The sequence below is a fragment of the Silurus meridionalis genome, chromosome 13, assembly GCF_014805685.1.
Source record: "Silurus meridionalis isolate SWU-2019-XX chromosome 13, ASM1480568v1, whole genome shotgun sequence".
Classification (NCBI taxonomy): Eukaryota; Metazoa; Chordata; class Actinopteri; order Siluriformes; family Siluridae; genus Silurus; species Silurus meridionalis.
Window position 1 is genome coordinate 19,827,777 of NC_060896.1, and position 24,207 is coordinate 19,851,983.

Here is a 24,207-nt window from a genome sequence, read left to right on the forward strand (position 1 = left end):
AACAATTTCCTCGGAGAAGTGTTGCATTTTCTGACAGAATTGCAAGGGTGCTGATATTTTTGCCCATGACTGTATATCCCCTTGTCCTTTTTAAACTACACTAGAATCCCCCACCTGCTACTGTTAAAAAAAAATATATATAAAATAATTTATTGGTAAATTTTACTATTGGAGTAAATTTTTAAATGAACTACTATTTAACTTTTAATTGGGTGAATGTTTAGACCGGTAACTGTATTAAAAATAAAATTCATTGTAAACAGTACTTTTACTTGAGTAGAATATTTTATTACTTTTTCCACCTCTGACGGTAGGAAAAGATTACTGGTGTCTGATGGTATTTCGTAATGGACGTTGGTGTGTGTTGGGTGGTGTTGGTGATTTTTGCTAAATAATATGTTTGATGGTGAATTTTGCCGTGTATTGGGCAATACTGGAGAATCCTGGTGTTCAATTGTATTCGATAGTGCATGTTGATGTGCATCGGAAAATGTTTGTTGCTGTTTGAAAGGAAAGATTCTTGCTGGTTGATGGTTTTTGATATTTGGATATCATCAGCTAAGCGTGGAATGGTTTTTCAAAATGCATGTACCGTCCAGCTGGTGTTTCTTTGGCTGAATGGCAGGTGAAGTGGATGTGCTGTTGGTCACTCTGAAGTTAGCGGGCAGCGTGTCGGAGCTGTAGCCTCGGACATCTTTGGGTCGGAACTTCTTCCTCCAGGACGGAGCTCGCCTGAAATTCTTATCATCGTCCTGCAGGTAAGGAAGGGAGAGGAAAAAGGAAAAAAAAAATATAAAAATTAAAATAAAAAAATTAAAAAAGGTGTTCCACAGTACACAGTACTCAATATAATCCTGTTGATGAAAAAAAGAGAAGAGGAGGAGGAGAGTGGTAGTGCCAGACTGTTGGGAATGAGGACAGCCTAATTGATTCGGTTACTGCAGAGCGTGTTATTATTAGAAACCAGACGTACATTTTTTATTTATTTATTTATTTTTTTGGTGAAAGGGAGTTAAATTCACATTTGACGCAAATGTAAAAAGGGAGATCCGCTCCCATATTAACACAGAAATGACAAAAACGTGGCACAGGAAACTCACAATCTTTATCTGCTTTTGACTATTTTTGTAAGCATAGAAAGCAACAAGTTCCAAGTATTGTTTAATTGAATATTAGGGGTGTAACGGTACATGTATTTGTACTGAACCGTTACGGGGCTTTCAGTTTGGTGCACATGTGTACCCAATGCATTATGTGCGGAACATAGATTAAATCCGAGTTCCCTCACAAACATATTAAGTGGACTGCAAGTTTGTTTACTAATTATTATTATTAGCATTCAATTTGAAAACATAAATTGCAGGAGTATAAAAAAAGAGAAAATCCTGACAATTCCACATATCGAGGGAGTGAATAAATGAAGGATGGAAGGAATGAAGACGTTTGTTAAAGTATGCTGAAATAAGCATATACACATCTGTATTACCCAAATAGGGTCTACCAAATTGTAACGATTTAATAAAATTTTCTTAAAAAAAAAAAAAAAAAACGAGCTACGTACTAAACCGTGAATTTTGTGTATATTAATAACTAGTAAATATTAATAAGGTTTTAGAATGTTCGGGCGAGTGTTGGACGAAATGACCAGACCAGACCTCTTCTAGTTTCCGCTCTGTTCCCAAAGCGATCAGGTTGTTGTACTCTCTCTCCAGAAGTGATCTTGCCTACGATGCAGACAAAAACAGCAACAGAACAGTGAGACTCTATGGCATAATATACCGTATAAGCACTACAATACAACCGCATTTACACAATGAATTTTCTAGATTCTTTTTATTATTTCTATCTGTGGGATGTAAACCCGTGCCCACCTGTGTGTTCTGAGTGGGGATCTGTAGCAGCAAGGCGAGTGTGTTGTGATCAAATGTTTCATCGATGGCCACTAGTGCTCCATGCACACCGCTCTCCAGCAGGTTGTGTGCATATTCCTTCAACCCGATAAACTGCACCCATTTAATCAAACGCTCGTTACTCCACACCAGGACATCTGTATGAATTTAAAACAAAGACAAAGAGAACGGGAGTTGTTCAGTTTACAGACTGCTTTTACATTTAGGAACTGCTGTATTATATTATGTGTAGTGGCATATTACTATTATGATTAACCTCATCATATTTATCATTTGCTGCAAATATGTTAGCATGACTGACCTTTAACCTCAATCTGGGATTCCTCTCGCCGTCTCTCAAGATCTTTCCGGTCATAATTTAGCCTCCTCAAACACATTACACCACACTGGAAACTGTTTCTGTGAGATGGAAGACAAGAAAATAAATGAATAAACTCCACTCTTCTGGGAAGATGTTCCACTACATTTCGGAGTGTGTTTGTAGAGAAGTGTGCTCGGTGGGCCACAAGGGTGTTCAGTCCAATCAGGTACTGATTTAGGGTGAGGTGAGAAGGCCTGGGGTGCAGTCAGTGTTCCAATTCACCCCAATGGTGTTCAGTAGGGTTGAGGTCAGACTCTATCCCATGGTATCCCAAGTACAGTATCTCACAAAGGTGAGTACAACCATCACATTTAAGCAACCATTTTATATCATCTTTTTAGGGGACAATACTATAGAAATGAAACTTGAATATATATTATACAAGTTTCAAAGTGCAGCTTGTATAGCAGTGCAGACTTACTGTCCTCTAACAATTACTCGACATACAGTCATATCCAAGACAAAACTTTCTTAGTTCTCCTTAACAGGGCATTGCCACACATGTTGGACACCATCTGAGCCAAACAACTTGGTCTCATCAGACCACAGCACATGGTTCCAGGAATTCATCCTAAACACTGAGCAAAAAATGCATCTGTTTCTTGAAGCAGCTTTGATCGACCCTTGCAAGGCCTGTTCCGAGTGGAACCCGTCTTGAAAAACCTCCTTATGACCCTGACCACTGTACTGTAACTCATGGTGTTAGCGATCTTTTTATAGCCTCGGCCGTCTTTGTGGAAAGCAACAATATTAACTCTCAAATCCTCAAGGAGTCTTTGCCATGAAGTGCCATGTTAAACATCCACTGGTCAGTATGAGAGAATTGTTTTCCAAATTTTACCTGCTCTAATACAAGATACACAAATTTTATGGTCCTGTCAAGCAGACAAAAACATGAACATGATGAATAGGATGTGTGGCTTTGCTTTTTTACACGACATACATCTGTTATTACTCAGGGTGTACTCACTTCTGTTGGCAGTTATTTAGACAATAATGGCTGTATGTTGATTTCTTTTCAGAGGACAGTAAATCTGTACTGCTATACAAGCAGCACTTTGACTACTTTAATGCATATAGTTTCATTTCTATAGTATTGTCTCTTGAGAAGATACACTAAAATGGTTGCTGAAAGGTCAGAGGTGTACACACTTTTGCGAGCTACTGTACATCTTCACAAAGCTGGTTTTGTGAACCGAGGTATTGCCATGGTAGGAAAGGTTTGAGTCTCCGAGTTCAAGTAAAGTGAAAATGTAATGCTGCTATATAACCGTGTGCCTCCAACTTTGTGGTAACAGTTTGGAGAAGAACCACATATGGCTGGAAAAGTCAAGTTTCCCAATACCTTGTTGGCCTCTTCACTTTTATTAGGCATGAATCAATAAATATTACACAAATCAAACAGCAGGTCTGCTCAAACAAAAACAAAATCCAACCACTGTATACATTTCATACAGTACATCCATTTCCTTAATTGGGTCCAGGTTTGTTTTGGTAACATGTAAACTAGGTGATACTCCATAAAATAAATATGCTTGAAGCCTAGATCTTCATGTCTTGTGACCACATGACCTCCAAATACATTTTGATGTTCTTGGACTTTTATGATGTATGCATGAAACTAATCATTACGTCTCATCATATATAAACAAACAGTTTTGCTGGTGTACCTGTGGAAGCTGTCCACCATCTTCAGCTGGCCACGCAGGTCCTTCTTAGTCAGATGGTCCAGCATACGTGCGTCGACCAGAGACTCCATAAAGTAACTGCGGTACTGAGGCAAACCCAAACTGGGCAACCACTCGTTCCCGATCCACTCATGATTCATGTCTCCGTAAGCCAGAGTCTGCACAGGCACAAATAAAATTAAAACTAGACACAAATCATTTCCATTTGGATAAATTTCCAACATCCAGCCTCTGGTTATTAAATTGATGTGGATTAAATACTGATGTTTCAGTGTTGGGAGTGAAGAGAGTTCACACTTGCAGTCAACATAGTGTGTAGATTCCCCCCCTACACCCCCCAAAACAACAATTTTCTCTGCGGAGACCAATCACTCCAAACAAAGAGGTTTGGAAAAGTATGGAAAACTTGAAAGCCTCTTGAAAAAAAAAATGATTGAATATGGTTTCTGATTAAATGAGAATTGACAAATTTCTGAAAATCAAAAGTTTAACTTTTAAGTGCCTTTAAAATTCTTTCTTCTTCTTCATTAATTTCAATACTGTACCTAGATGTTTTGGTCACTAAGACAAACTCCCTGTGTGTAAATAAAATCAGTCCTGATTCTGAGAAAACAACATTATTTTTATATATGTATTAACTGAGCACGTTCCTTTATTACAACTGAACAATTCAATTATATACACATTTGTAACTGCTTTATACAAGCTGCATGACATGTATCAATATAATCACTAAAATATTAGCCTTTATATATTCGTGTGTGTGTGTGTGTGCGCACGTGAGAGAGAGAGAGAGAGAGAGAGAGAGAGAGAGAGAGAGAGAGATTGAGAGATTACTAAGCCTGCTAAGAGGTTCAGCAAATGGAACTTACACTTACTACTGTGAACCGACACTGTGTGTGTGTGTGTGTGTGTGATTACTGAACCCTATTAAGAGGTTCAGCAGGTGCCACTTAACACTTGTATATGTGTGTATGTGCACAAGGGAATGCCATCAAATACACGATTTGTTTTCTGCAGCAATTGATAAATCAATACACAAGTCTATCTATAAAAAAGTCAACGCCTTCTTTCTACACTGTTTGCTAGCAACATGAAAATACGTTGCATGCGCACAGGACCTTGATGAGGAGGTCATTATTATTAATACCACTTAACAACCTGCTATGTGAGAGTCTTGGTATCGTATTGCTATGATTAGTGATTAGTTCAGTTGAAAGGGGGGGAGGGGTGTTTGGGGGGCAAAAGTGAAAGATTCGAACCTGGGCCCAGCTGCCCTCGTCATCCTCCTGGTGTTAGCATGGTTAGCGTTAGCATGAGGGAAAGCCAGAGAGGACTGTTAGTGAGGCATTTAAGCAGTTATCAGAGCATTAGTGTAAAAACACCTACACACACACACGTTCTCAATCTCACCATCTGCCTGTCACCGCTTCTCTCTCTTACACACACACACACACACAATTTATTACTCACACAAACATATTACCATATACACACACACACACACCACAAAAGAAAAAAATTATAATAAAAAAAACAACAAACTAATTTGTAACAAAAAAGCATAAAACAAAAAAAGAAAAAAAACAAAAGAATAAAGAGGTTAGGGGTGAACTTGTCCAGACCGGGTTACTAACCGTGGGTGGTGTTGCTGCCAGGCTCTCCATCTCCTCATGCGTAACCCACACATTCCCCGTGGACTAAACACCCCCGATCACATGACCCATTGCGTGACCCGCCACAAGAGTGAATCCGCGAGTGAGGAAAGCGGAGCGGAGTGGAGAGAGGGATGAGTAAGAGAACAAATCAGTCAGGCAGAGAGAAACAAGTTATTCATCAGGCACCGAGCATTCAGACCTTCATGAGTGTCTCACTGTTAAATACATCATACTTTATTCGGATGGCGACATGCTTTATTCAGGGGGCAGCTGTTTCATGGGAGAGTCTCGTGCACAACTTCTGGATGATTACAGAATTCTGTTCGTCTCGCTGCCTTTCTAATTGTAGCTATGTGTCGCTCGTGTACAGAGAAAATCAACACTTGCCTGTTGTTTTGTCTCTTGCTTGTGTGAATAAATGAATAAAAATATTTATATACGGTCAACCCCTGATGCGGATCGGAAAATTCGCAGGTTCTCGTTAGGAATCTAACTAACCGCAAGTTGCGGATTATCTTTAAATTCGTGGGAATCGCAGCGGGACTGAAGGTTCAACATTCAAATACTGAATGTTAAATATTAATAAATATTACAAATTTAAAGTGTTATTATTAATTATAAAGTGATAATGTTTAGATTAATTCACTGAGGTACCATAGGGGCTGCGGCGGTGCGTCCAAAGTTAGCAGGTTTTCGGAAGTCTTGAAACGTAACCCCCGCAAGTTACGGTAGTTACTAGTTTTGTAACATGCCAACAGATGGCAGCACAAGGAGCTGTGCAATTGGTGCTTTGTGACCACGCCCGAGCTCTCCTCACACGCGAGTTTCTTGCCGGAAACGACATGATCTCACTTCATGTGACCCGACTCGCCGAATTTGGCTCCTGTGCACTTCGCCTTCTTCCCGGAGATGAAGATCCGGATCAGAGGTCGCTGTTCGGACACCGCTGCGGAGATCGCAGATGGTGCGATTCAGAAAGAAGACTTCCGGGACGCGGTGGCTGTGTGTAAACTGAATAAATAAAGTACTTTCTTGTAAACAAAGCTAGTCTCGAAACTTACTGATACCGTCGCCTATATATTAATTTATTCTACATACACTTACACACTTCACTTCGAGATCTTTATGTATGCAGATATTCTGCACATTTCCTGCTCGTATGTGTTTATTTTTAATTATATGGACGCTTATACTGACGTTTATCCGCGCATGTGGGTTTGCAATTCTGGTGGATGCTGATCTGCATTTCCCACCTGTGTACCAGTACCAAGCATAACTATCACAGCGCACAAGTCCTGAACAGCCTCCTCCCCAGTTAAAATTCCTCCCAATGAAACAGCCACCTTTAAAAGAATGGGGATTATACTGAACCCTGCTGGTGTGTGTTAGTCAAAGTGAGAAAGAAGAGAGTCGTGCTTCGTGCCTCGTGCTTCAGTCAGGCGAGGAAGAGAAACAGAGAGAACATGCAAAAATAGAAAAATGCTCATAATAATGCACTCAAAAATTCAGTAGGTGGCATTATTGCAAATCAGTACTGGGATCTTAAACTGGCCTGAACTTAAACAACAGGAGCGATATAGCTATAGCTATAGATATAGCTGTAAAACATGATGTGGGCTTTTTATTTATTTAATTATTTTGTTTTAAATGATGGGAGTGTGTCCTAACTTGATGGATGTACACCTTGAGGAGTAAAAAAAAAAAAATAGTTCATTAGCTAGTTAGCAGGATTATCTGTATCATTACTTTATTTTATTATTATGGCATTTGTTGGACACCAAACATCTCATTTTTGCAAGGGAGCAATTGATAGGTGAGGACCTCGCTCTGGAGCCTAACCCTGGCAGATTGGTGATTACTAGTGATATTTCTATTTTAATCTTGTGCAGAATATTTGTATGGCGTCAAAGTTCTTAAACAATCCACATGGAATAAACCAAAGTTAATAAACACTACATGGTTTTTCCGCATTTGCATTCGAAGTACGTGCAGCCAGTGACCGGAGTGTTACCGTTCTGGAGGTGGGCGGAGCCGAAGGGCTGGTTAATGACATGATTTCCTGGATGGCGAGGCGCAGCTTGAGGCGATGCAGTGGGTTGCTGATGCCGATCTCTCTTTGGATCTCCGTGTCTGATAGAGCAGACATGATGGCTCCACTCTTCACGTTGGCACGGCAGGCTGCCACGTACCACGCCGGCATTCCTACCCACAGCTGCAAAACATCAGCATTACAGTTTAGTGCTCGGGGGAACATTTGGTTTGGATTCTACGTTCCCGTGTAAGTTGCTCTGGAGGAGCAATATCTGCCATATATAGACAATAATAATAATAATAATAAAAAAGCTTTTGGACCTCCAGCCAGACGACTACAGTTGGTCCGTCCCACTGGGCGAAAGGAAGCCCCTGCCTACGAGCTTCTTCGAGCAATTCATGCCTAAAAAACACACATATATTATTACATGGGCATAAAACACTGGCATGCACCACCCACCCACCAACACCCACACACCCACACACACACACCCAAGGCCAAAAAGCACCTCAAAGTTAACGCCCTTAACTCAGGAGGCCCATTCACACATGCTGATGCAGCAGATAGTCCAAAGAAACCTTTTTTTTTTGCTTTAACCCGACGGTTCTGCTCCAAAACAAATGGGGGGAAAAGGAAACGAAACATGCATTACCATAGTCGCTGTCTCTCTCTATGCCCTCAAATACATCACATAAGTACATCAAGGTTAGAAACAAATCGCACACTTGTGCCACTGTCTAAAATGCATGAAGGATCAAAAGGAGGAAGGGAGTTCTCTTTAACGGCTTGCTGCAGCTGCGGGTGGTTCCACATGAACATTAATATAAACAGTCTGCGCCAGTGGCTTACGGCTGCGATTGCTATGAAGTCCATCAGTAAACAGCTGATAATCTCGACAATGATAAAACTATTACGAATGGACAGTCTATTACGGATGAGAACGGGTTCTCTTTTGAGTCTGGCTTCTCTCAGGTTTCTTTCCTCGTACCCTCTCAGCTAGTTTTTCCATTTATGGTACTAAAATTCATATTCGCAATCCATGACATTCTTGAAAGCTGCTTCGGGACGAGGTCTACTGTTTAAAGTGTTAAACGAAGAAAAAACCCGAACTGAATCAAATGTCTGCAACAGCTTTGATCTGGTTTTAGAAGTTAATGGATGAATGCTAAAAGATGAGTGGATACAATCATCTTTTTTTTGTAATAAATTATGATAATCAAGATGATTATTATTATATTCAAATCTGCTATTACTGAGAGTTAACTATGTATAAATAATTGCTAAAAAATATTTAGCGATGTAAGATCTGCATGTTATCTATATTAATTAGGAAATGAAAATATGCCAAGTGACACTGCTAGACAAATATTATACATGAGCAGCTCATAACTCAAAGCCATACCTGCCCCAAAGTAACACATATGACTGGAAAAGTCAGGTGTCCCAATAGCTTTCCATTTACAGTGTATGACAATCATATGTTTATACTGAATTTGTATTCATATACTGCAATTTCTGTGGAGTTTATCATTTTGGGTTGTGTTTTATTTATCCCCCTGCCTTGTCCACTGTCACTGCCATCAAATACCAGTTGTAACCACCAGATGGCCTCATTTCCTTTATTGAAACAAATGCAAACTCTCATACCCGGTTTATCGCGCATGCACAACATATTCAGGTTAGTAAAAAAACAAGCCGTTGGAAAAGTTCTTCATGCTTGCAACACTACTAAAACTCAAGCGATAAAAAGCAGGTGAAGTGAAAGCAAAAGAAAGCCACTTACCCTGTTTTGGGACTAAACAATACAAAAAAATAAAAAATGAATGAGAAAAATGGGAAAACAAAAATGAGCCAAATAAGCGTGTCGTGAAAGCAACACAAACTTGGTGAGCCACACACAAATGAGCAAATACAGACAATGTGGACGTGTAAAGCTGCTTTAGAAGTACACACAACATGAAAACAGTAACGAAAAATTACGGTGAAAGCACTTTAGCCAGAAAAATGTATAAATTAATTAAAAGAAGTGGCATGATGAATAAATGGTCTAAGATCTGTTACTGATTAGAACTTATTTTGCAGAACAAAATAATTTTTTTCTTTATACAGGAAATATTTAATTCTACTGTATTCCAGAAGAATTAAATATTTCCTGTATAAAGAAAAAATAAAATAAAAAAGCCCATAAATTTTTATTTTGTTTTTTAACAATTCTAGCAAAAACAAGTGAACATACTTTTTCTGCAGCTTCCTGTTCTTCTCACCAGGCCCTCCGATTTTGCCCATCCCCACTGAATCCTGGGAAGTTTCTCCCTCTGGAGTTCCTCCTGTCATGAGAATACAGTAATGAATAAATATACTGTACATCGGTACTGGGTTTCCTTCGACCAATCAAAACTAGATGCAATCCCCAGCTGGCGTTCCAACGTGTGTTACATGATAAGTGTGTCTTAATGCTACTGAGAAATTAAGAAAGGTCATGTGACCATAATAATTTAATTTCATTAATATTTAAGGTGCTATTTGCTTGTCATAATGTTTCTTATACATTTCCACACATTTAGTGTCTAAAGTTTAATTTTGCACACGGGGGAAATGAAAGGAAATTAGCTTAGGAGGCACGCGTCACCCCGAAAGCCTCTTCGGGAAATAGTTGCCTTCGTATTTTTCTATACAATCCATAAACATTAACATACTGCATAAATGGTATGGCGGCAGTCATCTTGGAGAACACAAATGACATTTTGGCCCAAGGCATACTTTGTTATTGTTCTGGCTACGCCTCCCAAAGATTTAAGGTAGAAGTGCCACGCAAAAGCTGACAAATCAGGAAAACAATATAATGTCGAACACCTCAATAATGCAATTACATAGAAATACATATTGGTGTATGTAGTTATAGATTATATTTATAAGCTAAAATTTGTCCTAAGGAGTTTTTAATATAAACGAACAGCTCTGATGCTTCTGGTGAATATAAAACCGAAAATTATGAATATAAAATATACTTGTGACAGAACGATCACAAGAATTCAAGATGGAAATTAAGCAAAATCATTGAAATTCTGTCAGTTATTTTGATGTAATAACAGTTCATTCAATGAAAAGGTTTAAACCTGGGCTGGGAGAGTCTTTTCCAGAAAGACCTGGCCTTCCTTTTTCTTTTTTGCCAAAGAAACGGCCGATGGAAGTCTTGATGCTTTTCTTCTTCGCGGTTTTATTGAGGGAGTCCTGACTGCTGTTACTGCTGCTGGGGTTACTGCCCTGGCCATCCTGCAGTGCACCAATACTGCAACATGCACAGAGAAATACATTAAAACACACACGCAGACGGATAGAATAAAAACAAAAAGAGACAAAAACAAAAACAAAAGTTCGACACAGACAGAAACAGACACAACACAAAGATGCACAACATGCAATGTATATCACAGCATTGCCGCATTGTCTAATCTGATTGGTAAGAATGTGTGGAATTGAAATATAATAAAGAGCAATGTGTATAAGTAATAATCATTCTTAAAGAAGAAAAATAGGAAAAAATCCAGACAGAGAAAATGACACACGGATTAACGTAATGTTTTTCCAGTGGTGCTGAATCGGCTAATCTGATTCGTCAGAACGTGTTGAATTGATAGTATAATAGTACAGCTCTGACACTGGCGTACATTAATATGCTACGTTTAATGCGTTACATTTCGAAATATTGTTTGGTTGTGTAACATTTATGAAATGGGTCTCAGGCCTGTTTGTTTTCCACCACAGAAAAGTCTTTCAAACAGTGGATTTTACTGTGCTGTGAAAAAAATAAGAAGCGCAATGTGTCATTTATAATGACTAAATCAGCATTTGCTGGCAATCCCCTTTATGCCAGTCCATATCGCACCACCTAGGCATGAATTATAAGCGTATTATTACCATTACAGGATGAGCCATTGATCTTAATTCCTTACATACTGCTGCATAGACTATTGTTGTAGAGTTCTTCTTCTCGTAAATTTGCTTAGCAGGTCTCACAAGCTTGCTATTTTTACTTTTTAGGATATCAACAAAAACAGCATGAAGAATCAGAACTCAAGTCTGCCTCTGGATAGTGTTCTCTTCAATTGGAGGCCACCCTGTGCAGCCGGGGATGGTTTCTTATTAATGCCCTGGGGATTCATTAAATTACGAACTTCCTTGGACTGTAGTTAATGTCAACAGTCTGCATCTGATCATCACTGCACACCTCAACATCGTTTATCTGTAATAAATGGACATTCGGTGCAACCCATATGAGGATGGGTTCCCTCCTGAGTTTGGTTCCTCTCAAGGTTTCTGCCTTATGCCATTTCTGGTAGTTTTTCCTTGCCCAAGTCGCCACCGGCTTCCTCATCAGGGTCAAACTTACACTTATAAAGAACATCTTATTCATTCTTTATCACCACATTATCTGTGTACAGCTGTTTTGAGACTATGTTTATTTTTACCATACAAATAAAAATGCCATTTTCCATTTTTATCCAGTTTATTTGGAACCAGTGTCCTTACAGCAACAAAAGTGCAGGTGGACCTTCCTCCATTGTGAGCAAAATGGTACGCAATTGTATTTGCTACTTCTCTCGAATCTGATCCTTCTATATTATTACTGTACCTTCTGAGGTCTCGGATATCCTCATGACTGGCAGCATGGCCTCCTTTATTGAGCCTTAATGAGCGAGGAGTAGACGGAGGAGATGTCTCACATCTGATAGATGCTTTGTCATCCTGTGCAGGCTGATCGACAGAAATGAAACACATGCGATAATTAAATAAAAAACAATTTAGGCCCGGTTTATCACTCGTTGGGAAAAGAAAAAAAAAAAAAACACCAGTAGCTACAACAAACGATTTAAGGGGTATGAAAAGTAGACTGAAAACACTGTAAACTGAAGAAGAAAGGAAAATAAAAAAGATCTGAGGTTACGTTGTAAGCAAGGAGTCATTTCACATTTCCAAACAGCAATCCAGCCTTGTAAAACTTCTGAAGAACTTCAATGTGGCACAAAACCAAAATTGCACACTCAATTGAACTCATCTCTTGAAAACCCTTGAGCTGTGCAGTCTAGTGACTGATTTATATACTCAGTTTTTTATTTTAATTTAAAATTCAAAAAGAGAACAAAATGTAAACATTAAAAAAAAAAAAAAAAAAAAAAAAAAAACATCAAATGTTTAAACTGCAACACGTTTTATAAAAGTTGGAGTGAGGCAATAAAGGGCTGGAAAGTAAGGGTTACTAAAAAAGAAACAGCTGGAGGAACATTTTGCTAATAATTAGGTTAATTTGGCAGCAGGTCAGTAAGATGATTGGGTATAAAAATGTGTATCGTAGAAAGGCAGAGTCTTTCAGAAGCAAAGGTGGGCAGAGGTTCACCGACCGGTGAAAAGCTGTTCTACAAATTGTGGAACGATTTCAGAATAATGTTATTAAACATCAAATTGCGAATATTTTTTTCTCATCAAATACAGCTGTTAAAAGTTTTAAAGATGTGGAGAAAAATCTGTGCGAATGGTAAGTGTGAAAATCAGTATTGGATGCCCGTGAACAACATGATACTGTAATGGAAATCTAGGAATAATTTTCTGTGAACACAGGTTGCAGTGTCATCCACCATCCACCAGCTCTAAAATGCGAAGAGGAAACCAATTGTGAACATGATGCAAAAAAAACACCATCTTCATTGGGATAAGAACTTATTTAAAATGAACTGATGCAAAGTGGAGAATGGTTCTGTGGTCAGACGAATCGAAATTTTTAATTATTTTTGTAAACCATAGACACTGCATCCTCCAGACTAAAGAGGAGAGGGACCATCCGGCTTGTTATCAGCACTCATTTCAAAGGCTTGTATCGCTGATGGTATCAGATTGTATTAGTGCCGATGAAATAGGTAGCTTGTACATCTGGAAAGGCACGATCAATAGTGAAAGGTATATACAATGCATCCACCAGAAGGTATTCACAGCTCTTTACTTTTTCCACATCCGGTTAAGTTACAGCCTTATTCCAAAATGGATTAAATTCATAATTTTCCACAATATTCTATGAACAATACCCCATAATGACAATATAAAAGAAGTTTGAAATTTTTGTGTGTATAAAAAAAATGAATTCACATCACATACATTAAAATAATCACAAGCATCCACAGCATTTGTTCTTTGTTGAAGCACCTTTGGCAACAATTTTTTATTTTTATTTTTTTCAATATGATGCTACAAGCTTGGCACACCTATTTTTGGGCATTTTCTCCCATTTAATCTTTGCAGAACCTATCAAGCTACATCAGGTTGAACGACGAGCATCGGTGCACAGCGTAAATTTAGACTTCTACAGAGATGTTCAATTGGATTTAAGTCTGGGCTCTGGCTGGGCCACTCAAGGACATTCACAGAGTCATCCTGTAGCCACTCCTTTATTATCTTGGCTGTGTGCTTTGGGTCTTTGTCCTATTGGAAGATGAACCAGAGTGCTCTGGGGCAGGTTTTCATTAAGGATGTCTCTGTACATTGCTTCATTCATCTTTCCCTCAATCCTCAATAGTCTCCCAGATTCTGCTGCTAAAAAACATCCCCAGAGCATGATACTGCCACCACCATGCTTTACTGTGAGATGGTATTGGCCAGGTGATGAGCGGTGCCTGGTTTCCTAAAGACATGATGCTTGGCATTTAGGCCATAGAGTTCAATCTTTGTTTCTCATGGTCTGAGAGTCCCTCAGGTGCCTTTTGGCAAACACCAGGCAGGCAGTCATGTGCATTTTCCTGATGAGTGGCTTCCGTCTGGCCACTCTACCATACAGGCCTGATTGGTGGAGTGCTGTGGAGATTGTTGTTCTCCTGGAAGTTTCTCCTCTCTCCACAGCAAAATGCTTTCTTTTAGAGTGACTCTAGTTCTTGGTCACCTCCCTGACTAAGGCCCTTCTCACCAATCGCTCAGTTTGGCCTGGCAGCCCGCTCTAGTAAGAGTCCTGGTGGTTCCAAACTTCTTCCATTCACAGATAATGGAGGCCACCTTGCTCATTGGGACCTTCAATGCTGCAGAAATTGTTTGCTGCCCCTCACTAGATCTGTGCCTCAATACAATCCTGTCTCTGAGGTCTACAGACATTTTCTTAGACTTCATGGCTTGGTTTGTGCTTTAAAATGGACTGTTAACTGTGGGACCTTATATATACACACAGGCGTGCGCCTTTCCGAATCACGTCCAATCAACTGAACTTACCAGAGGTGGATGCCAAACAAGCTGTAGAGACATCTCAATGATGATCAGTGAAAATGCAACTGATCTCAATTTTGAGGGTCAAAGACTGTGAATACTTTTTAATTGTATTTATTTATTTATTTTATAAATTTTCAAAAAAAAAATATTTTGGGTTGTCATTATGGGGTATCATTTGTAGAATTTTGAGGAAAATAATTAATTTTATTTAAGAATAAGGCAGTAACATTAAAAAGTGGGGGAAAAAAAACTTAATTCTAGATATAATGCATCTATTACAACACTATGGCTTCATAGAAGAATAGAGTCTAGAACTTTCAACAAAAACAATTTGGAACATCATGAAATAAAAAACAGGACATGAGTAGCTATTATCCTGCACCAGACACGAATCTGACATTTCTCTGCCAAAACTCCAGCAACTGATCTTATATACATAGACATATATACGGAGTGTTATATAAATATATGAAAATAAAGAAATAATGCTACACAGTGGTAAAATGGGCCTGTCCCAACTTTTTTAAGATGTGTTATAGCCATCTTCAAAAATGACCTAATTTTTCTTTAATTGGTACAGTTACTCAGTTTAAACATTGAGATGTTTTCTGTGTTATATTGGGAATAAAGGTGAATAAATCTTTTTTTTTTTTTTTTTATTTGCAAATCATTCAATTGTGTTTTTTCCCCCATCTTTTTGGAATCGGGGTATGTATGCGATTAAAAATATCTATAACACGCAGAAATGAAAAACAATTGTGTATTATTTAAACAAATGTTTAAATAAGCATCTGTATAACAGGACTTAAGTAAGCATAAAGCGTGGCACAGTAATAGACAATTTCTGAGGCTGCGAATTATAGACGTGAAATTATTTCAAACATCACACCGCAGCCAATTAGCCTGCACTCATAAAACATCAAAACAAGTCAATGAAAGTGAGAAAATAAAGTAAGTCTCATGAAAGTCATAGTAAATACAAACCCCATTTACATACACAGACAGAGAATGCAAGGATCAAAGCATCATAGTTATATATACACACACAAACACATTCTATGTTCACACGTGTTCAATGTGTGACTCCATACGTGCATACACAATATAACACAAAATACTGTGTGCGAAGCAAAAAGTGTTTTTAAACCAATCAAATTAATGTAATAAGTTCTCGGTTTAAAAAGTACCCAAGAAATTAGAAAAAAAGAAAGAGGGAAAAAAAAGATGTGGCAAAGAGGACAAACCCAACCTTGCATTCAAACATTTACCTTTCTACGATGCTTCCGCAAATCGCTAGGCTGTCGGAAGCATGCGAAGCAAACGAGGAAACAAAAAAGAGCAAGAGTTAGTGGCACGGCAAACAGAGAGAACAAAGCAGAGCTGAAACACACACCGTATGCCACAGGTTGGAAAACACACACACACACACACACACACACACACACACACACACACACACACACACACACACACACACACACACACACACACACACACACATTTGGACAAGGCATGTGCTGATATGGCAAGTGCCTATTCACAATTATCGCAATAATCCATTTGAAATAATTAAATATGTATTCTAACTTGTTTTATGGCCAGAGTTTTTCAACAATATTTAATATTTTCCCCTTTTTTTTTTTTTTTTTTTTTTTTACTTTTAAGCCTTGTATATGAAACATGGAGTTCCTTCTTATAGACCTCATCTGAATTCCACTAAACCCCATCGACTGTATAGATATTGTAGAAAATATCTCGAGTAGCTACCAAGCTAGCCAGTCATTTACCCCTTTATGATGCTCCTCAATGGCACAGGCAGCAGTAACTTTCATTTACTAGTAAAACTGTAACCCGATTTCACGCGTCATTCCCTTCGTCTTAACTATGATGCCAACCCTACAGGTGATTTGATCCAGTGGAGTGGTATCCATGACGATCAGGCTCCAGCGAGCTGAATTAATGCATTAAACGTTTATCGGCACATGCCTTTTATAGGGAGGAGCCGGAAGAAAGCTAAGATGCAGATAAACCTATTGATGTGTTACACCTTAGCTGCTACTATTCCCTCATATGGAGCTGTAGCACACACACACACACACACACACACACACACACACACACACACACACACACACACACACACACACACACACACACAAAAGAAGATCGCTGAGACATGCTGGGAAGAGGAAAAGAAATCACGTCAAACCAAAAAGCCGTGGACTTTTCTGATCTCTCACTCTGAGCTTGTGCATTCAGACGGAGTGCAAAATGGCAATCGGTTTAATGCAGCCGAGGGCGTTTGCTTTTCTTCCCCGTCTGGCATTTCCGCCGCCGGCAGCCGTTCTGGAACGCCGCGCTATCGTGAAGGTCTAATTGCCTATTTCCTTTCAAATCCCACCCCTGTGTTTCAGAGAGGGAGATTGCTCTAAGAGATACTGTACAGCACAGGGAAGTGGGCTTTTCTTTGGCACCTACTTCTATTCAGTAGCTCATTCATACACGCTTTATGAGCGTGTTCATGTTTTAATAAAATAAAACTGTATGTATTAATGCTGACATTATGACAGGTGAAGTCAATAACACTGATTATCTCGTCAGCAAGCCACATGTTAGTGGGTGGGATTTATTAGGATGTAAGTGAAAATTGTGTCCTCAAAGTTGATGTGTTAAAAGCAGGAAAAATGGGCAAGTGTATGGATTTGAGCGAGTTTGACGAGGGGCAAATTGTGATGGCTAGACAACTGGGTCAGAGCTTCTCCAAAACTGCAGCTCTTGTGGGCTGTTCCCGGTCTGCAGTGGTCAGTATCTATCAAAAGTGGTCCAAGAAAGGAACATTGATAAACCGGCGGCAGGGTCAAGGCTCATTGACGCTTGTGGGGAGCGATCCAACAGACGAGCTCCTGTAGCTCCAATTGCTGAAGACGTTAATGCTGTTCATGTCCGAGGCAGGACTGTTTTGGCAGCAAAAGTGTGACCAACACAATTTTAGGCAGGTGGTCATAATTTTATGCCTAATTGGTGCATATCAAATGTGAATCAAGCTACCTGACAATTTTTTTGGGGTACTACTAATCCCTAATCAGCATCACCTCAGAGTGAGAGTCAGGTAAGTAGCAGTGAGTACCTGCACTATGAAGGGAGCAGGGTTAAACAGAGGAGTTGTGTTAGTGGTGAAATACGGCGAGTATGCTACGGTCTGATGGGAGAGCGAGCTCTGGATCACATACGGCTCATAGCAGTATTGCTGGGACGGACACACACACACACACACACACACGGGACGTCATTAGCACACAAGCGCTCCACTGTGATGACTCAAAACAATAAGCATGGATTAGTAAAACGTGGATGCAAATGACATGGAGCAAATTAAATGCACAGTAGGCGTTTCTGCCAAAAAATAATAATAATAATAATAATAATAAAATAAATAAATAAAATACATTTATTCTATTAGTTGTCAGAAACTAACAATATTCTCTCCATTTATTCCTGATATTTAATATTTAGTTTATAATTATTACCATTTGTGAACATAAACAGTTTAACATTTTTAAAACAATTTTCAATAAAATGCCTGCATGGTTAAGTCATATATAAAATACTATTTTAATATTTTATTAAAGATATAAAAAATAAAATAGAATAAATTCAATTCATGCAAAAGTTTTTTTGTTATTGTATTGGTTTAATTCAGTAATTGATTCAATTGGCACAAATTAAATCGATTCAATAAAATTAAATAAATGGACAAATTAAATTGTTTATATTTGTTAGACCCCATTTGGGTAATACAGATGTTTATATGTGTGTGTGTTACATTTAAAGGTAAATTTAAAAAAAATATGTTCTTCTTAACTGTTCTACTTATTTTAGCATATTTTAAAAGAAATTCTTAAAGCTGTACATAAAACCCAAAATAATCGATACCGAGAAAGTCGTAAAAATGTCGCCGAGAGCGCATGTGACCACGAACTACAAAACGTAAATCGAGAAGCCACAGTGACACTGCGCTAACTCCAGTTTAGTTTTTTATACCCCTGGCTTTGTTGTGTATGTTTTTAAGTTGAATAATGATTAAAAAAAAAGGACCAGTGACACTGCGTTCAAAGTGTGAGGCGGAGTCTAAACAAACTTTCGGTTGGCCATTTAACACATAAGTGAGAAAACTCAGACTAATAATTCAGGTTGTTACCAGAACATAACAATAAGCTGATTACATGCCTATAACCTGACACTGATGAGCTCTGGGTTATGATCCAGGAAACCACACTACTTACTTTTCTTGTGAATTAATCTTGTTTGAGAGATATATTATTAATTTCTGATTACTTATGGAATAGAAGCGACGGGTAAACTTTGGAGTCTGATGTGTGGCAAGGACTTACCAGGGTCATGACCCCCATTCGGTCGATCTCTCTGTTTGAAACTCGCCGCGGTGTGGAGTGACCTGAATCTGGAGGGGAGGAGCCAGAATGTGCCGAGCCGAGGTGTGGGGAACCGTACGGGGGCGGGATGGAGCTCATGGAGCGGAAGCGGGAGCCGAGACTTTCGCCGCTCCCCACTCTCGACTCGATCGCTTCGGCTCGAAGCGCCGTGTTCTCCTTCTCCTCCTGGATCATTCTGAAACAAAGACGCGGTTGTAAAAACACTACAACGTGCTTTGTTAAATGCTTCATTAGGGAACTAACACCATGTAATACACACACACACACACACACACACACACACACACAGTACCTAATCTCATTGTTGATAGCATCGAGCTGCTCTTGCAGCATTAGAGCGAGTGTTTGTGCATCGGTCTGTCCAGCAGGGGACAGCAGGTCCACTGAACTGAAAATCGTCTCTCGGTCGTCCTCCAAATCAGACACGTCCATGTCGCTCTCAAACGCGTACGCCACTTTGGCCAGCACGTTGGCCTGCTGAACGCGCTCCCATTCCTGCTCGTTCAGAGTCTGCACCTACGAGGTAAAAAAGAGTGAGAGGAACATTATACATTGGACGACACTACGAGTTGAATACGTTTCGACCTGACCATAAAATGTATAAAATAGCAATGAATGTGACTGAACTTGTTCGTCCGACTTACATGCCTCTATAATCCACAGAGCAGGGAGAGAGAGAGAGAAAGTGAAAAGAGAAGACATGAACGTGTCAAATCTGATGCACCTCATCCAGACACGAGCAACATTTACTATTTTAAGGAACACCGTCATTTGTGCATTAATAATGCAGGCAAGCACTTATTCAGGAATTAAATCATTATACGCATGCCTTCTAAGTCAATTCTTGACTCAAACACTTTTTTCCAAACAAACTAATTACAACCCGAATTCCTGGAAACTTGACAAATGACAAATCACATGATATACATTCACAATAGAACATAAATGTTTAAACTAAAACATTTCACACTTTTATGCACAAAATGAGCTCATTTCAAGTCTCAAAAATGTTGGCTCGTGTGGTCCGATCCAACAGACCAGCTCCTGAAACTCAAATTGCTGAAGGAGTTAATGCTGAGGCAGGACTGTTTTAGCAGCAAAAGGGGGACAAACAATATTAGGCAGGTGGTCATAATGTTATGCCTGGGCGATGTATAATTCCACTCTAACAAACTTCTAAAATATGCTAAGGCCCTGAATTGCCTGAATCCTTATGGGTTAGAATATCTAAGTCTTACCTTGGAGGGCTCGTCTCGTAGAGCAGCAGCCCGCCCCTTCTGAGGTCGCCTCAGCACCAGTGAGCTGCTGTACTGGTCAGAATGGCTGTCGATCATAGAGGATGCAGAAACAGGGTACCTGAAGTCCGGTGTGCTGCCCATGTGAGAGCGCCTGTAGAATATTAGCGAGAAAAGAAATCAGCAGCAGCAATCTGGCAGTAAATCATTTACATTCAAGAGGAATGAAGAAAAAGAAATGTGTGGACAGAAGTACTATCTGAAAAGGGTGACGTTGGCAAATTTCTATTATCGGCACAAGGACTAGCATTAGAAAGGTCTATCATCAAGCCTGAATAAACTGACTTACAGGGTACTGGGTTGAAACGTTATAATAGTTCCGAACGTACAAATCCTGAAGAAGTACTTTAGAGAAAGACGTAGTTTAAAAATTAATTAATTAAAGAAAGGACATTATTCCATATCTTGTTGTGATTTACACATAACCAAAAACAAGAGTGTGAAATCGGTGTTTTTTAATCGCTTTCTCTTATCATCACTAACATACAAATTATTTGTAGTTAAGATTTAGATTTGTTGCAATTTACTATTGATCTATATATATATATAAATTTTCATTGCAGGGTTTTCGGTTTGGTGCACACCGAATGCAATGCTTTTTAGGTGGAGAACATAGTTACAATCTGAGTTTCCTCACAATCATGTTAAGTAACGGACCGCAAACATACACAACAATGCCAGGGATTAGAAAAGAAAAGAAACTAGAGTTAGCGCATTGTCACTTTGGCTATTCACTGGAAATATACTATTTGTAGTGCGCTGAAAAACGCTGAACCACTTCAGTTTTTTTACAACAATGAAGCAATATGAATTCTTTTTTCAAGAATTTGTCTTAAAAGGAGAAAATCTTGACAATTACACACATCAAGGGAGTGAGTAAATGGTGGATTGATGGAAGGAATGTAGACGTTTGTTAAAGTATGCTGAAATAAATAAAACTCTAGAAAATTCAATATTAAATGTAACGCGCACTCACTTATATAAACGTCTGTATTACCCAAATAGGGTCTAACAAATGTAAACTATTAAATTTTTTAATTCTTTTAATTTTGTTAAATCGATTTCATTTGTCAATTTAATAAATATAATAAAGTGTATTGCATTCATTTGATTTATTCTATTTTATTTTTAACTATTTTATTCTTATAACAATTCTAAAATATTATTTTATCTTTTTTTTTTAACCAAGCAGGCATTTTATTTAAAATTGCTTTAAAAATGTCAACTGTTAAATGTTCACAAATGTTAATAACAATAAACTGCGTTAAAATCTTTTGCATTTCGTTTTCTCTAACTGTCCTGAAATTGAACCGAACCGTGACTTAAAAACCGAGGTACGGACCAAACCGTGAATGTTTTGTACCGTTACACCCTTAACAGACAGACAGACAGACAGACAGACAGACAGACAGACAGACAGTATCTGGAAAATATTCACAGCGCTTCACTTTTTTTTACACATTCTTACAGCCTTATTCCAAAATGGATTTAATTCATTTTTTTTTCTCTAAATTTCCCATAATGACAATCTGAAAGAAGTTTGTTTGAAATCTTTGCAAATTTATAAAAAATAAATAAATAAAAAATATAATTCATTTATAACTATTCACAGCCTTTGCCATGACACTCAAAATCAATCTTAGGTGCATCCTGTTTCCACTGATCATCTCTTCCTAGAGCAGGCCGCCAGGCCAAACTAAGCAATCGAGAGAGAAGGGCCTTAGTCACGGAGGTGACCAAGAACCTGATGATCACTCTGAAAGAGCTCCAGCGTTTCTCTGTGAAGATAGAAGCTTCTAGGAAAACAACCATCTCTGCAGCACACCATCAATCAGGCCGGTATGGTGGAGTGGCCAGACGGAAGCCACTCCTCAGAAAAAGGCACATGACAGCCTGCCTGGAGTTTGCCAAAAGGCACCTGAAGGACACTCAGGCCATGAGAAACAAAATTGTCTGGTCTGATGGAAGAAAGATTGAACTTTTTGGCCTGAATGTGAAGCATCATGTCTGGAGGAAACCAGGCAACGCTCATCAACTGGCCAATAACATGGTGGTGGCAGCATCATGCTGTGGGGATGTTTTTAAGCAGCAGAAACTGGGAGACTGGTCAGGATCGAGGGAAAGATGAATACAGCAATGTATCACAGACATCCTTGATGAAAACCTGCTCCAGAGCGCTCTGGACCTCAGACTGGCACAAGGGTTCATCTTCCAACAGGACAAACACCCAAAGCACACAGCCAAGATAACAAAAATAGTGGCTTTGGGACGAGATCTGTGAATGTCCTTGAGTGGCCCAGCCAATGAACCCGAATGAACATCTCTAGAAAGACCTGAAAATAGCTATGCACCGACAATCCCTATCCAAGCTGATGGAGCTTGAGAGGTCCTGAAAAGAAGAATGGAAGAAACTGCACATTTATTCACACCTATTATGCAAAGCGTGTGAATAATTATGTACATGAGATTTTATTTTCATTTATTTATTTTCTAACACATTTGCAAAGGTTTTAAACACACATCTTTCACACTGTCATATGGGATATTATTTGTAGAAATTTTGAGGAAAATAATGAATTGAATCCATTTGGGAATAAAGCTGTATCAAAACAAAATGTGGAAAAAGTGAAGCTCTGTGAACACCTTCCAGATGCACTGCAGATAAAAGACGCTTTGATTAACTGAGGTTCTCACCCCTGGTGCAGCATGGAATTGCTCCTGCTGCGATCCTGATCGTTCTCTGAGCGTATTGTCTCAATCTCGATCAAGAGCTGCTCCTGAAATACACACGGATTTACACAATAATGATATTAATACAATAGAAATGATAAAGAGACATGAATAACGGCACTAAAGAGGTTTAAAAGGATTAAACGGATTCTTAGGCACGAATCAAACCATTTAGACACTCAATAGGTACTGAGAACGAGTGGAGGACTACAAAAAGAGCATGACAAAAGACATAGGATGCCGGTACCTTTTCATGGTGAGTCTCTTCAACCAGTTTCTTTGTGTGCTCCAGCTCACGGATGAGGGCGTTCTACATGCACAAACAAAAGCAAATATACGGTATCAAGAACCGAAATGCACAGGGAGAAAAAAATATTTCTTTTAAATCTCTACTGCTGTCTGACTTTAATCTTACACACACAAAATTATAAATATAAAATATATAAATCTTATATAATGGCATATACCATAGAATGATGTACACACTATACACAAAAATACTTTTATTTTCTGGTGAGTTCTATTGTTTATTTGAGAATTTGCAGGTTAAATTATTTTGACATTTTTTAGATGATGTAAGGATTTTTATTACTTTCTATTGTCTGAGCAATTCATACTTTTTTTTTTTGGAGAGTTTTCATTTCTTTGTGTTTTGCGGATGTTTTCTAAGGGGGGGGAATTTTTGCCATTTATTTATTTAAGACAATTAATTAAAAATATTAAAGAGATGATGATGATGATGATGATAATGATGATGATAATGCACCGCTTCATAGAGAAAGGAATCTAGTGTGCTATGCAGTATGACTTTGCCCTGCTTTCTTTCAGGAAAGCTAAGGC

General features: G+C 38.7%; 1 protein-coding gene across 14 annotated transcripts in view; it reads right to left on the minus strand.

Annotated features, from left to right (window-relative positions):
• Window positions 1–24,207, minus strand: part of ppfia1 (PTPRF interacting protein alpha 1) — a 76,704-nt gene that overhangs the window by 5,002 nt on the left and 47,495 nt on the right. For 3 of the 14 annotated variants that reach the window (XM_046863992.1, XM_046863991.1, XM_046863998.1), the window contains 20 exons: window positions 23,615–23,677; window positions 23,332–23,414; window positions 20,581–20,731; window positions 19,987–19,992; window positions 19,635–19,858; window positions 19,283–19,517; window positions 16,160–16,189; window positions 12,283–12,404; window positions 10,766–10,938; window positions 9,886–9,976; window positions 9,433–9,444; window positions 7,970–8,051; window positions 7,629–7,829; window positions 5,597–5,659; window positions 5,222–5,248; window positions 3,942–4,117; window positions 2,212–2,309; window positions 1,872–2,047; window positions 1,656–1,724; window positions 593–752 (listed from right to left, as the gene is read on the minus strand). In XM_046863992.1, the coding sequence (XP_046719948.1) occupies window positions 593–752; window positions 1,656–1,724; window positions 1,872–2,047; window positions 2,212–2,309; window positions 3,942–4,117; window positions 5,222–5,248; window positions 5,597–5,659; window positions 7,629–7,829; window positions 7,970–8,051; window positions 9,433–9,444; window positions 9,886–9,976; window positions 10,766–10,938; window positions 12,283–12,404; window positions 16,160–16,189; window positions 19,283–19,517; window positions 19,635–19,858; window positions 19,987–19,992; window positions 20,581–20,731; window positions 23,332–23,414; window positions 23,615–23,677 (2,242 nt within the window). The remainder of the gene's footprint in view (window positions 1–592; window positions 753–1,655; window positions 1,725–1,871; window positions 2,048–2,211; window positions 2,310–3,941; window positions 4,118–5,221; window positions 5,249–5,596; window positions 5,660–7,628; window positions 7,830–7,969; window positions 8,052–9,432; window positions 9,445–9,885; window positions 9,977–10,765; window positions 10,939–12,282; window positions 12,405–16,159; window positions 16,190–19,282; window positions 19,518–19,634; window positions 19,859–19,986; window positions 19,993–20,580; window positions 20,732–23,331; window positions 23,415–23,614; window positions 23,678–24,207) is intronic. The other 11 variants (XM_046863995.1, XM_046864005.1, XM_046863999.1 and 8 more) reach the window with 8 other exon arrangements.